This window comes from Lottia gigantea (genome assembly GCF_000327385.1).
Source record: "Lottia gigantea unplaced genomic scaffold LOTGIsca_150, whole genome shotgun sequence".
Classification (NCBI taxonomy): Eukaryota; Metazoa; Mollusca; class Gastropoda; family Lottiidae; genus Lottia; species Lottia gigantea.
Window position 1 is genome coordinate 36,266 of NW_008707798.1, and position 15,006 is coordinate 51,271.

At 32.1% G+C, this 15,006-nt stretch overlaps 1 protein-coding gene across 1 annotated transcript in view; it reads left to right on the forward strand.

The window, feature by feature from the left end:
• The window catches only part of LOTGIDRAFT_140712 (hypothetical protein), a gene marked incomplete at both ends in the record, with an annotated part of 26,500 nt that extends 13,203 nt beyond the window's left edge, over window positions 1-13,297 (forward strand). Inside the window, 22 exons of the mRNA XM_009050615.1 lie at window positions 1,172-1,280; window positions 1,914-2,095; window positions 3,237-3,430; window positions 3,658-3,797; window positions 4,072-4,156; window positions 5,769-5,875; window positions 6,340-6,412; window positions 6,600-6,708; window positions 6,922-7,064; window positions 7,444-7,558; window positions 7,855-7,961; window positions 8,097-8,224; window positions 8,404-8,565; window positions 8,844-9,012; window positions 9,372-9,537; window positions 10,098-10,161; window positions 11,213-11,399; window positions 11,539-11,633; window positions 12,129-12,226; window positions 12,350-12,430; window positions 12,756-12,900; window positions 13,155-13,297. Of these exons, the coding sequence (XP_009048863.1) occupies window positions 1,172-1,280; window positions 1,914-2,095; window positions 3,237-3,430; window positions 3,658-3,797; window positions 4,072-4,156; window positions 5,769-5,875; window positions 6,340-6,412; window positions 6,600-6,708; window positions 6,922-7,064; window positions 7,444-7,558; window positions 7,855-7,961; window positions 8,097-8,224; window positions 8,404-8,565; window positions 8,844-9,012; window positions 9,372-9,537; window positions 10,098-10,161; window positions 11,213-11,399; window positions 11,539-11,633; window positions 12,129-12,226; window positions 12,350-12,430; window positions 12,756-12,900; window positions 13,155-13,297 (2,802 nt within the window). The remainder of the gene's footprint in view (window positions 1-1,171; window positions 1,281-1,913; window positions 2,096-3,236; window positions 3,431-3,657; window positions 3,798-4,071; window positions 4,157-5,768; window positions 5,876-6,339; window positions 6,413-6,599; window positions 6,709-6,921; window positions 7,065-7,443; window positions 7,559-7,854; window positions 7,962-8,096; window positions 8,225-8,403; window positions 8,566-8,843; window positions 9,013-9,371; window positions 9,538-10,097; window positions 10,162-11,212; window positions 11,400-11,538; window positions 11,634-12,128; window positions 12,227-12,349; window positions 12,431-12,755; window positions 12,901-13,154) is intronic.
• Window positions 13,298-15,006: the final 1,709 nt, after the last annotated feature.

The window sequence follows — 15,006 nt, forward strand, 5'->3', positions numbered from 1 at the left end:
GTGCAAGAGTTGATGAGTATCAGTTTCTTTGAAATACACTTTAATATCCAGTTTATTTGTTTCTGCTATGGAATCTCCCTTAAAGACTGTGGTATCGAGAAAGTCTATGCTTTTGTCACTCACGTTTGCAGTTAGTTTGATAGAAGGATGGTGGTTGTTGAGAATTTCAAAGAATTCCCAAAACTGTTCGATAGAATAAGTCCAAACCATAAAAATGTCATCCAAAAAGCGTCCGTAAAAAAGTGGGTCAAATGGACAGAGGGGCAACACCTCACGTTCCCACTCTGCCATGAAAAGGTTCGCGTACGAAGGGGCGAATCGTTTGCCCATTGCTGTCCCTGAAGTTTGTAAATATGTTTTACCATTAAATGTGAAATCGTTTCGACTAAGACAAATCTCTAAAAGCTGTAGAATTGCATCGTCGGGTCTGTTTGGATCTTGGTTTCTATTAAAAGCTTTACGAACTGCCGTTACACCAGTAGTGTTATCGATATTGGTATACATAGAAGAAACGTCGATAGAAATTAAAATAGCATTAGAGGGAACTCGAAGATTTTTTATTTTATTGACAAAATCGGTTGTGTCTTTAAGGTAGGCGCGATGTTGACACGCTAGAGGTAGTAAGAAATGATCAATGTATTCTGACACTGCATATGACTCACTACCACAGTCAGATATAATCGGGCGGCCTTTAGGGATTTTATTCGAGATAAACCACTCCTTGGTTGGGTTCTTATGGATTTTAGGCAATGTGTACAAATGTCTCTCGCGACAATCAGGTTTGGCAGACAGATAGTCATATTGTTTCTGTTTGAGATAACTAGTTTTGACTAAATCGGCAAGAATATTGTTAATCATGTTAGCAGTTTCTTTGAAAATTGGTTTCGGTAAAATGGCATAATGTTTAGGATTATTCAGTTGATTCTCTGCTTCTGAAACATAATCCTCCCTATTCAGAATGACACAACATGAACCTTTGTCACTCTTTTTAATAACAATGCAATCGTCTTTCTTAAGTAAGTTTAACGCTTCACGTTCCACTCGTGTGAGATGTGAGAATTTTACGCCTCAAGTTAACTACAGTTTGGCCTAGCGGTGGCCTCTCAGTATTTTTATCCCCAGTAATTAGTTTAAAGACTTACTCGATGCTTGAAGTCATCTTTTTGTTTAGATCATTCCTTGTTGGCAAAGAGACGTTATTTTATGTTTACATGAAAATGGTGGAATATCTGCTAGGGTAAGAAGAAAGACTAATGTAATGTGTACACCAGCCATGGAGGGTAGTGGTGCTTTTGGTAAGATTATGTTGACTTTACAGTTTATTCTTTCCATTTTGTTTTGAAACAAGCCAGCTCAAGAAATTTTGGAATATATGAGGATATGGTGTTTGAATGTGGTGTTTGAATGTGGTATATCAGGCCAGTCCAACCTTTCTGCAACGGCGGGCCACATTTGGGGGATGCGAGTAGGCCGTGGGCCACGTAACCAACCATCAATGAATCATGGAATTAACAATGAGAAATATGCAATTATTTGAAGTCATTGACTCAATAACGTATTTCAATATGCATTGCAAAAAAACAGACCTCGTTAACGAGTTGATTGGTTAGATTCATTTCGGCGTCATACTTTGATATAACAGTTTTCGATATCAGAATAAGCAGCGACAATCTGCGGGCCACACCGACAGTGCAAGAGCAAACGAAGCATTTGCTCGCAGGCCATAGGTTGCACAGGCCTGTGTTATATCATAAAGATCATAGTATATATGAGACTCATATTATGAGTCCTGTGGACGAAAGCTGGTAAATGTGATAGGATATGGAAGTATCTGTATTGTTATCAATATAAAGAATTTGGTGATAAAATAGTTTTGGAAAAATTCTATAAAAGATGTGAATTTTATATTTCAGACGATTCCCCACCTTCTGTATCATTAGACGTAGCTTATGAACTACGATGCCAATCAGATCCATTACGTATTACCAGGCATCAGAAAGTTTTTGGTATCATGGTTTGTCCTGTGTCAGAATCTTCGGTCGCCTTGGTGATGAGTGACAGTCGTGTTATTTTCTGGGAGATGAAGTTACACAGTGTTAAGGTAATATTAATCATTCACTTAAAAATTATCTTGAGGTTTTGATTCTGTTTAATTCTTGTTAGAGAGAGTGTGAAAATTGATCATTCAATCTTCTTCTTGTATGTCAGACATTTTACTTGTTTGCCTTTGTATAAACCATGTGATGTCATGATATCTCATGTACTGGTGTTGCATATTGGTTGATAAAAAAACTGTACCTACAGCGGTGTAACCTATTTTTGTGGATATAAGGATTCAACACCGAATTTCGTCAAAGTTAAAAAAACAAATTTTTTTTTATGTCTTAGATGTTTCCTCAGATATTCTACAAAATAATTCAAATTGGTTTATCTCGATTTCCTTTATGAATCCTTCACTTTGACCCATATTTCATGAGCAACCAACTCGGCAACGGCGGCAGAATGCGTCACCTATTTTCATGTACAATGTTTGATCTAAAAATATGACTAGATAAACACGTGGATACCGGGTGGTATAATTAACTTCTCTTAGTATTTATCTTTAATATCAATTCATTATAACTAGTGACAATTCCTTCAAAGAACCACGATTTAAAAAAAATATCGTAACTGACAAAATAAGATACGTAGCGTGATTTATTGCTAAAAGTCACTGAAACAACATAAGAATATGGTCCACTTTGTGTTCCATAGAAATTTTCTGCTGACACGGAATCCGCTAGTTGATCACGTGACTTATTCGTTGGACTACATTCTAGCAGACGACACTTGGAATTCCGATTACCGCTTGGGATTATAAGGAAATTCGGCCAATAAAAAATGGTGACATTTAGTAATAACTGAAATCCGCCATTTTGTATTTGTCAAAGTATACATTAATATATTTACCTTGCTTGAAACTACTGAATTCATTCTACTAGCTGATATTGTAGAGAAAACCCATGTTTATCAAAACAAACCAATGCGGAGGTCGTGCAAGGTCGCTCATGTAAATTATTAAACATATCCGGAAATCCACGAATAATAGGTTTCCACGAAATTAGGTTACTTGACTGTATAATCACACATAAGGCTATAGAAGTTACAAGTCTGTTTGGTATAATAGAAGTATTCACTCAGACAACGTGTCTTATTGATGGTTTTTTCAGTTTTCAGTTTAATTATATCTCTTTTAGATGCCTACTTCAAGCAGTTTGAATTTATTTCCATCATCTCCATTACATACACCTGGTGCCAAACTTCCATCTGATAAACTTGGTATACCTTCTGACAATATTCAATTTCCTGTATTCAGCAGTGTAGAATATCCTAAAGTTTCATTGGCTGATATGATTAGTCAATCACAACTACCTGCTTTTAATGATTCAAGGTAAAGAAAATCTGAACTGGTAACCAATATTTGTACATCAAAGTAATTTTCAGTGAAACAATTCAGTCATTTGTTTTCAATTCAATGGCCTTAAGGATTTTTAGTGTCTATCAAGATTAAGTACATAATATGTTGTTGGAGTTTGCTCTATCTTTTTTGTGATATGTTGTGATTTTAAGGCCATGTTTGTTATATCAGTTATTTATATATCTGTTTTATACTTTCAGTTCTCGTGGTCATACTGTACAATTGAAGTTTTTAATGACAGGATTAATTAATGGTGTAACTAGTCATGTAACTTGTATTCGTATGTGTCCACCATTAACCAATAAAAACTTTGCCACATATCAACCTCTAGTAGTTGTAGGTAAGCTTTATCTTAGTCTTGTCATCTTTTTATCAGATTTGATTTATTCATTTGTCTTGCATTTCATGTGATTTTAGCTCCAGTTGAGTGAGCTCTCTTACCCCACTCTTCAAGTCCTTATATTGTAAAGTTCCATTTTCTAAACAGCTTTCTTGATGAGGATCAGAATCATGAATTGCAGTTTGTTAGAATTGTGTATCTTTTAAAAATTGTTTGAAAACAAAATATAATTGTTAACCTATCCTGATTAATATTGTAATATTGTGTATTGTAGGATCATCAACTGGTACTTTACAGATAATAAATGTTGCTAGTGGACAGATAGATAGAGAATATAATCTACATACATCTACTGTAAGGTATGATTTAACAACTATTGTTCTATTTATAACTTATTTTATACCAGGGTGTTTATCTTACATGTTATGTATGGTATAATTGATGACATTTATAACTTGGACACCCTCACTTCTTTCTTTGTTATACAATTTCTCCCACTGGGTGCTCCAACTTTAGATTTCTCCTATAGCCTCCCCACCCTCTCACTTCCCAAACGATGTAAGCTCGTACATCTCCTTTTACTGTTCAGTGTTGGACGGTACCCTCACCACCCTGCACATGTCAGTACACCTTTACGTCATAATCATGCATCCAACGTCAAAGTTACCTTTACTCTTATTTCTACCAGCTTCTCTTAACCCAGACAGTCTGGTGAAGTCTTAAACACTCCTACCTTGGAACAAACCAATCCCGGCACTGATCAACCCCGGTAACCCCGATACTTACGAATCCCGGCAACCCAGATACTTACGAACCCCAGTAACCCAGATACTTAAGAACCCCGGCAACCCCGATACTTATGAACCCCGGTAACCCTGATACTTACGAACCCCAGTAACCCTGTTACTTACGAACACCGGCAACCACGATACTTACGAACCCCAGTAACCCCGATACTTACGAACCCAGGCAACCCCGATACTTACGAACCCCGGTAACCCCGATACTTACGAACCCCGATAACCCCGATACTTACGAACCCCAGTAACCCTGATACTTACGAACCCCGGTAAAAATCCACCCCTGTAACCCCGATACTTATGAACCCCGGTCAAACCCAAACCGCTGTAACCTTCCACCGGGGTCCATGGACAGTATAAATAGAACCCCGCAAGGTGAGTTTAATCAGTCTGAAGGGTTCAAACACAAATGAAACTAGTCACTGATAATCAGGGATAACTGGTCGCATAGCCAATCATTATCTCTATGTGACATTTATTATTTGAAAGATTGATAATTCCTTTGTTTGGTTATTATATTTTTTGTTTCTCAGCACTGACGAATCCTGTAATGTATTAAAATTAAAATGAAATTTTAAGGATTTGAATTACACATCAAATTAAATGACATTAGTTGAAAGTTGCTATTCTACATTTTACACAAGCTTCATGAAAATTAATTATCCTATCTCCCAAAGTAGTTTACCATAACATTCATTGAATTCAACCTTTAGAACATAATACATGTATAAGTTATTTAAGCAATAAACTGTTACCCTATGGCTGTTATTGTCGTATATCAGGACAAAGCTTGGTGTTAGTGCATTTATGACAGGGTAACAGTTTATTGCTTATATTTACGTTTTCAAAACATTCTAATTGTGATACAAAGACTTTAATATGAATTTAAGTAGGGCCTATTTCTTAACGTTTCAACGTTTGGGACTACCGACATGATTGTTTACATTGGAGACTGTCTGTTTGATACATTGACGTCAATGAATAACAACATCATTGGTTAAAATTACTACGCCTAATGTTTTGGTGATGAGGCAATGACGCTTATGGTGATATAAATGCCACATGAATTTGTATTAGTCCAATGGAAAAAATGATAGCTAATGTAAATATTTCAAAATATACTAAGTAAAACGGTGCATAGTCACACTGTAATTTCCTTTCTATTTTGCAGAGGATTAGAATGGACAAGTTTAAAGACATTCCTATCATATTCTCACCATAATCCAGGTGTTAGTGGTTTGGTTAAAAATGAGATATTTTTATTAGATATTTTGTCAGGTGAGTACATTTAGTCTATTTTATGCTATGTTCTTTTCATCTTCAGTCAAAACAATTTGTGATATTATTTATTATTAATTAAAAACCATTATAATTTATTCTCAAGATAATTTACAGGAATACAGACCCAATAATAAAATATTTTCACTGTTAAGATAGTGCTCAATACATCAATTTTAGAACGATATGGAAATATATCTTTTTATAAATATCATTTAAATATCTCTATGTCACCAGGAGGATAATCCTTAAACATGAGGTCTCTAGGATAGTGGTAGACTGCTATTTATCAGTTTGTATAAGATTGCTGTCTGTTGAAATGTTATTTAAGTAAAACTTTCTTTGAAAGTCTTATTATTTCTTTGTTGAAATTGTTGAGATTTTTATGTTAGTTTATCTGTTAATAATAACAGTTTTATATCTACAATGTATTACTTATTATAGATCTTATTATTTTTTATTAGGTAAATCAACAGCAGTGAGGACAAGTACTGATGATGAATCACCTATTATCAGTTTACAGGTTTCTAATCTCAAGTAAGACGTTAATGTATACATTGATTTCAAGTTTATTCAATTTTTTCTAGTTAGACTATCATAGTTTTTTTTATATTATGTCATGTGAACTACCAGTTCTTTCTATATCAAGAGAACTCCAACATACCCGAAAACAACAGAAAGGGCTTTGTCTAGATCCATAATAACAATACCAATTTGTTTTCAGACAATATTTTGTATTGGCATTTAAAGACAAACCATTGGAATTATGGGATTTGAAATCTTTGACAATCATAAGAGAACTACCTAAAAGCTTCCCAAGACCAACTTCTACTGTGAGTTTTAAATTTTTTAATTTTCTATTAACAAACAATAGAAATATTTCATATTACTTCTTTACTGAAAGTGTAATGTTCAAATGTTTGAACTTATGTTATTTTTCTACATATCAGATATCTACTTAACTTCATATTTACCATACAAGCTAATAAAAATCTCTCTTTTAAAAAAAACAGCTTATTGCCATTAATATTTATCTTCATTTTTAGATTTGGTCACCATCTCACAGCAGTAAAACTATGAAGAAAAAGTTACTAGATCACGGTGATGAAGATAAATCACCTAAATCTCCTGTAGATGTTATGACATCATCATCTCATATGAGTCAATCAGATTCAAATACATCTTTAAAGTATGCATAATTATGTCATAAAAACCAGACCAAAATATGGACTATTCAATAGGGATGCTTCCATGGCAATGCTTATAATAGTGCTGTTTGTGAAAGAGGAATCAAACAGACAGATTTTGTATAGAATAATTGCATCCTGAACATGTTTAATGTTCAAGGTGTTCTCTGTGAATTTTGTCATTGCTCTCTACATAGCTAAATAGTGATGAAATACAATTTCTATTCTTTCAGATGAAAGATGCAAAGATATCACATATTAGGTTCAAAATGTTTTAATGAACTTTTAACTTAGTAGACATACGAATCAAAATGAGCTTGATAACTTGATAACAATGAATTGAACTTTTTACTATATGTTTATGTTTAGGGAAAAGAAGAGTGGCTCTAAAGGATCAATACGTGAACATTTTGTGATGACAGATAAAGATGGTACAGTGTTTCATTTTATAGTAGAGGGCAGTAGTATCAGTGATGTTACTAAAATACCGCCTGAGGTAATCATTTTTTATATGCCTACATGGAAATGTGGACGTATATTGCTGTCGCCCCTGTCCGTCCACATTTCTTGTATGCACAATAGAGACTACAGTTTTTATCTGATCTTGATGAAACTTGGTATGCATGTATATATTGATGAGAGCTCGGTCAAGTTAGAAATTGGTATTATTCGGATGAATTATTGCCCTTGACTTAGTAAAAACTCATCAAATTTAATAATTAGGTACTATAACCTAGGGTGGAAACATGATTAACTTATATTTGGTGATGTTGATGGTATTTTATATTGTAGAGTGGATTAGGTACTATAACTTGTCTAGCGTGGAAACATGATTATCTTATGTTTGGTGATGTTGATGGTATTTTGTGTTGCTGGGATTTAAAGAGTAAAATTTCCAGGTAAAGCCTATTCTTTTCTTCTTACAGATGAATAATAGATTATAAAGGTCTTATAAATTGTGAAATCACAGAGATTTACATGATCTCTTTTCTAAAAGACATAGAGCAAAAAAAAAGTTTTTATTTTGAATATAGGACTGTACCCACCAATAGAGGTTGGATAAGGAAAATACGGTTTGCTCCAGGAAGAGAAAACTACAAGTTCTTCACTCTTCATAATGACGGAATAGTTGTTTGGGATTTTAGTAAAGACAGTAAAGTAAGTATATAGCATTATAGGATGAAATTATTGAATTGAATAGATTCAGTCAATCAATGATTCAAGTTGTCCAATTAGCCTTGAATGGACTTTAAAACTACCTGGATTATAAAGAAATAAGAAATAGTTTAGTTCCAATTGAAACAATATTGCATGATTGATGATTCCCATTTTAGACTGAAGCATTACATTACATTAAAAGTCCAAAAGAGATATCTAAGATAAGTGATTGTGAATGGGCTGGTTCTGATAGACCAATGTTTATTACTACTAATGGTGAACTACATATATCAGATTTAACATTACATAAATCTCAAACTAGTATAGATAACTGGGATTTATCAGGTAAATATTTCTCAACTGTAAAGGTTTGTCCTTGCATAATAGTGAACGTTAATAGCCTCTGATTGGAACAAATGTCTGAATGAATTTCATTTTTCAATGGCTAACAAGATGCTTGCTGAGTTATCATTATACCATAGATTAGATATTTATTCTCAACACTCTTCTGTTCTTTTATTTCTGTGGGCTTCTTGTATTCTGTGATAACCTCTCGTGAGGCATGCCAACTTCCAAGATAATCTAGAGACATATTGACAATAGATTTGTTGTAAATTTTACAGAACCTGTCTTTTGTCCACATTTACTATCTTCTAAAGCTTCTCAACTATTAAAATGTCTGCTTCAACATCAACCATGGGAAGAGAAGTATAGACTGATAGCACCATTAATGAGAGAAGAGGATGTAGAAATGGCTAATATTATCAATAATCAAATTCAACTTATTGACAGGTATTGTTTAATTTCATTTCATAACATTTCAACTGAAAAAAATGTTTGTTTCAAGATCATTAATCTAGTACTTGGGTCAAGATTATATTATACGTACAATCATTAAAAGTCATGTGAGCTATGGAAAGGGCCTAATTTATCGAATAATAACTTAAAAAACAATTTTGTCCACCAGCAAAGTCATCTTTGATTGAAATGAATCTTTATTGGTAATACTGTAATGGAATATTGAGGAGTTGTATTCAACAAACATCATTCAGCTTTTAAAAAAAGCATAACATTTTCTTTACAGTATCTTCAAAGTTGATAATAGTTTGCAAAATTCAACAAAAAATTATAAGTCCTTTTTTTTTTGATAGATCCATAGCTAACTATCTTCCACAGTGTCAGTTTGGTATAGCTGAAAGATGTTTGATAACAGCTAGATTATTTGGAGATGAATCAGATCTTCATTTCTGGACTGTAGCCATGTATTATCTTAAAGCGGGAAAATATCAACCTATGAATAAGGTAATACTAATATTGGTTATCTGAACTATTTGTCTCTTGCTAAGAAACATCCATATTTTTTAAGGGTTGCAAATTGTAATTTTGTAAATTGCAGATTGTAAGTTAATTCAAGGTTACCAAACTTTCACATGCTCACAACTTCCCTTTACTATTATACAAATTTGTAAAATAGGGTTGATTCTAGAAAATAAGACAAGTGATCTTCCAGTAACCTTGGCCTATCAGCCATACAGAATGTGATTTTGTTAAGATTTACTGATAATCCTGAATATTCAGCTTTCTGATTGATTGATACTGGGAGAGTGGAAATCCAAAAAAAGATAATTTATTGCAACAAAAAAAAAATGGCGGTAAATTTTGAAATGAAATTCACTAATTCCTGGAAGTGGAAAATCATCACCTCTAGTAATATAAATAAGATTTTAAACTCTAATCAATATCTTTGTATTTTTTAGATGCCAAGTCGTGTGACTTCTCACAATGATTTAGGAGATATCTTTCGACCCTCTACACCAAGTTATAAAGAGAGTAGTGATTTAGTTATGTTAGAAGATATCAATGATGAAAATGAACAGAAAGTTTTACATGAACTCTATAAAGATCAACCCTTAGAAAGATGCTACGATACACTTATAGATTGTGATACATTTAAAGTAAGTTATGATACACTTATTGATTGTGATACCTTTAAAGTAAGTTATAATACACTAATTGATTGTGATACCTTTAAAGTAAGTTATAATACACTTATTGATTGTGATACCTTTAAAGTAAGTTATGATACACTTATTGATTGTGATACCTTTAAAGTAAGTTATAATACACTAATTGATTGTGATACCTTTAAAGTAAGTTATAATACACTTATTGATTGTGATACCTTTAAAGTAAGTTATGATACACTTATTGATTGCGATACATTTAGAGAAAGTTATGATACACTTATAGATTGCGATACATTTAGAGAAAGTTATGATACACCTTTAGATTGCGATACATTTAAAGTAAGTTATGATACACTTATAGATGGTGATACATTTAAAGTAAGTTATGATACACTTATAGATTGTGATACATTTAAAGTAAGATATGATACACTTATTGATTGCGATACATTTAATGTAAGTTATGATGCACTTTTAGATTGGGATACATTTAAAGTAAGTTATGATACACTTATAGATGGTGATACATTTAAAGTAAGATATGATACACTTAATGATTGCGATACATTTAGAGAAAGTTATGATACACTTATTGATTGCGATACATTTAAAGTAAGTTATGATACACTTATAGATGGTGATACATTTAAAGTAAGACATGATACACTTAATGATTGCGATACATTTAGAGAAAGTTATGATACACTTATTAATTGTGATACATTTAAAGTATACACCTATTCCTATAGATTGTGATACATTTAAAGTAAGTTATGATACACTTATTTAAGGATTGACTGTAGATTTTTTTTTGTTCATTGGTTGATGAATGCAGAATTTTCACATGTTAATTTGAATCAATGGCAAACTGCAGATTATGATACATTCAAAGTTAGGTATTATACACATCTTGCTAGAACAAAAACAAAAACAAAAATCTGTTTTGATTTTAATATTTCTGGACAATGAAATGACATTGAAATAACAATGAAGGCGTATTCATATGAGTATTATATTTGAGAAAGTTTACAAATTTTTTTTCCAGAAGTACCAATTAGATCGAGTGGTCTTGCATGATAATAAAAGAGCTACCAATGAACACACAGAGAAATGTGCTGAGAATTATATATTATTGGGACAGACAGATAGGGCTGTACAGTTACTTTTAGAAACAGATGCTGAGAATTCTTCTTATTATGTAGATTCATTAAGGTATGATAAAGTATGACAGTTGATACAATTATAAGTTGAAAAAATTCCTTGGGGCCAAAAGATTGTATCACAATCTTTCACAAAGTGATGCATATTTGTGATGATAATAAATTGTAAAATTCTTATTTTTTTTTTGTAGGGCCTGTTTGGTGGCTAGTATAAGATCATCCGGTGCATCACAGAGTACTATCAAACTAGTAGCTACAAATTTGATAGCTAATGGAAAACTGTCAGGTAAGTTTCTAGTTGAATTGACTGTCAAGATGAAAATTACAATTGACATTGATATAATATTGTTGAACTTAAAGGAGTATATTTTAGCAGCTGATTAGTAGCACAACATTTTAACTGATAGTATTGTTCAGTAGAGAGTACATAGTGATTTCAGGTGTTTCCACTGTTTTACATAACATTATTATAATAGTTTATAGCAGTTGTATACAATATCAGCATCAGCACAATAACGTCAGTAGCAACAGCAACAGTAGTAGCAGCAACTGTTTTACTTACCAGATATAGCAAACATCACTTATTTAACATATAAATCACCTATTGCAGCTATTTCGCATGACATGAAGCAACAGTTTCATATAACATCACCAATGGCAGCTTTTTCATATACAGTAGCTGTTTCATGTAACATATTAAGCACAACATAACCTATAAAAGTTGTTCACACATAAACTAATACAATTTGACAATAAAGATTATTGATATTCTATATTTTAGAGGGTATACAATTGTTATGTTTGATTGATAAAAGTTTAGATGCCTGTAGATATTTACAAACCTATGGGGCCTGGGATAAATCTGTATGGTTAGCAAAGGTTAGTATTTAACTTATTTAATACGTGCAGAGCATATGTTCAATTTAATAACAATTATCTTTTGTCTTCTGAGTTAGTAAATAAACATGATTTTTATCATTGTTATACTTGATATTTCTTCAGGCCACATTGGATCATCATGAAAGAAGTGAGTTATTAAAACGTTATGCAGATCATCTGTGTAGTACACAGGTTAATCTTAAGGTCAGTTGAAACACTTCTGTTTGCTAGTGCCCATGATTAAGTTCCTTCTGTTCAGTTGTGTTAAGGTATAGCAACAGTGTGTATAAAGATTTTGGATGAGACAATCAAACTCCTTTCATAATAGGTCCTGCACTAATGATCCTTAGCTAATTTGAGAGAAATTATCAATTATTCAGAGAAAGTAGTAACTGTTAAATTTTGGACCCGTTAAACTTTTAGCAGATTATGTTCTGCAACCTAATAGAAATACAGGCCTCTACTGCTACCAGAATTTCAATTTTATAAGTAGCATCATCTAGAATGTAAATGTCTATTGTTATTACAGAGTAAAGCTGTCTTGGTATTATTATCATTAGGTCAGTTCTATAAGGTTATAGAAATGTTATATGGAATGAGATGTTTTGATAGAGCTGTGTGTTTTATTGAATCTTGTCAACAGTTTAATTTATTAAATAAAACAGAAGAAACAGGTTGGTTGCTCATAATACTTTCAAGATATGTCCCTGAAAGGAAATGAAAGGAATACACATTTTAAGGGTAGTAAAATTAGTCATTTGAACCCTGGACCGTGTTCCACAAAAATCTTATAAGAATTTGTCATAAGTGTAGAATTTTACATTGAGAAATACCATACTAATGACTTTTTGTTTAACCAGGCCCTGGATCTAATTTACAAGATCAATGAGTCAAAAACGATGAAGTGACAGTCTATATTTATTTTCAGGATCATTATTGGAAGCTGTATATCTAGAATATGCAAGGTTTTTGACAAATCTAGGTCATCGTAAAGCTGCAGAATATTATTGTCGTTTAGCTGGGAGTAAAGGGGAACAACTCATGAAAGAAGTAGAAATTTTATTTTCCTAAACAGTTTGCGATTTTCTTGTTATATGAATCATGTTATATTAAAGGTTTACCACCCATTTGGATGAACAAAAATTGAAATTTTGAAACTTGGTTAAAATGAGACATTGTTCATCAGTGGATTTACCTGTTGTCAAAACTATACAACAGTCTCCCTCTATAATCCAATAAATTCATAAAACTAAGTAATAATTCATTAAAATAAGTAATTTTTTAAATATGCTTAAAATTAGTTTAGTTTAATGGATATTTTGTTTTATATAAAAAGGTATTTTTCTATAATCATGGCACCTGGTAAGTCAAACTGATGAATATATATACTTGTTGACCAAGTTTGAGACTTTAAATTTTTATGCTAATTCCAAGAGGTATTTTTATCCTTTTATGTACACTTGGTGTCAAATGTTGTCTTTGTGAGTTGGATGTCTTGGTAAAACACTAGCCAAAAATAATATAATCTCTTACTTTATATACATGCAACAATACTACTTAAAGTCTATTTATATCATGAAGCTGTAACAAGCTTGAATGTGTCAATAATAGTGTAGACCTTTATGTTGTTGCCAGATTTTCTGACCGATTCAGTCTTGGTTTATTTCAAGAAAAAGATGATGCCGACTAGTGCATGCAGCCTATTAGGTTGTATCTTGTAAGTACCAACTCATGTTCACTTTACAGGCTGTTATTTTGATTAAGGTGCAGTGTGCAATTAATTTTTTTGTTGGGGAGTAGGGGATGGGATGTGTTATTTATTATGGGTACTAATGAAACTTGCCCCTTATTCTGTTATTCTGAAAATAGGTCATTGTTTATGATTGTAACTGCATTGTTATCTGATTTTGTTTGTCAATGACAAATTTACTCTATTTGTGAGTTTTGTAAACTGGCTAGGATTTTTGTAAACTGCTTGCTTCACCATTTAATTGTACTGGAGTTTCCATTTAATGATCTAGACAGAGAAGAACTTATTGTATATTATTGTTGTTTACTTAAATAAATAAATAAAGGAATAAATATATTGTATGTTATTTCATTGTTATAATAAAAGAAATTCAACAACTAATTTCAAGTTTTTATATGCCATCATTTTGAACAAAAATGGTGAACATAATAATATATTGTTGTCACCCTTGTCCCTTGAAAATTTGTCAAGTCTTGCAACCCATTTCGAGGGGTATTCTGCTTTTTTGTAAAAAGTTTTCATTATCAAAAAAATCGTAAATTATACCTGAAAATATTTCTTAGGTATGCTATTTATACCTATGGATCTTCTTGGACACACTGAATTTGTTTTAAAAAGTTTAATTAAAAACTGAGAGTACTACTGGTAATTGTTAATTAAGCAGTTTGACCTAGTTTTGGTGTTTGGAGGCTTAATATTATTAATTGAAACCTTAAAAGTAGGAATTTAGCTTTCTCAAATTTGTTCAGGTTCCAAAAAGTATAGTAATGTTTTTTAATATTTTTGGCATTTAGAAATTAAACACTGGATTATTTTACTTAAAACTTTCAGATACGTTAAAAAGCACATTTCTCTGGAATTGGTGTATAGTTTTCATAAATTTGTATAGAAAAAAAATTTCGACCTACAAAAAAGCGGGGTGTCCCTTTAATTGATTTGATTGAGGCTGCATGGAGCTTTAGATAAAAATTTGTATACTTCTGTAGATGAGATAATGGTTTTGTTAGGCCATACAAAATAGTCTGTTTTC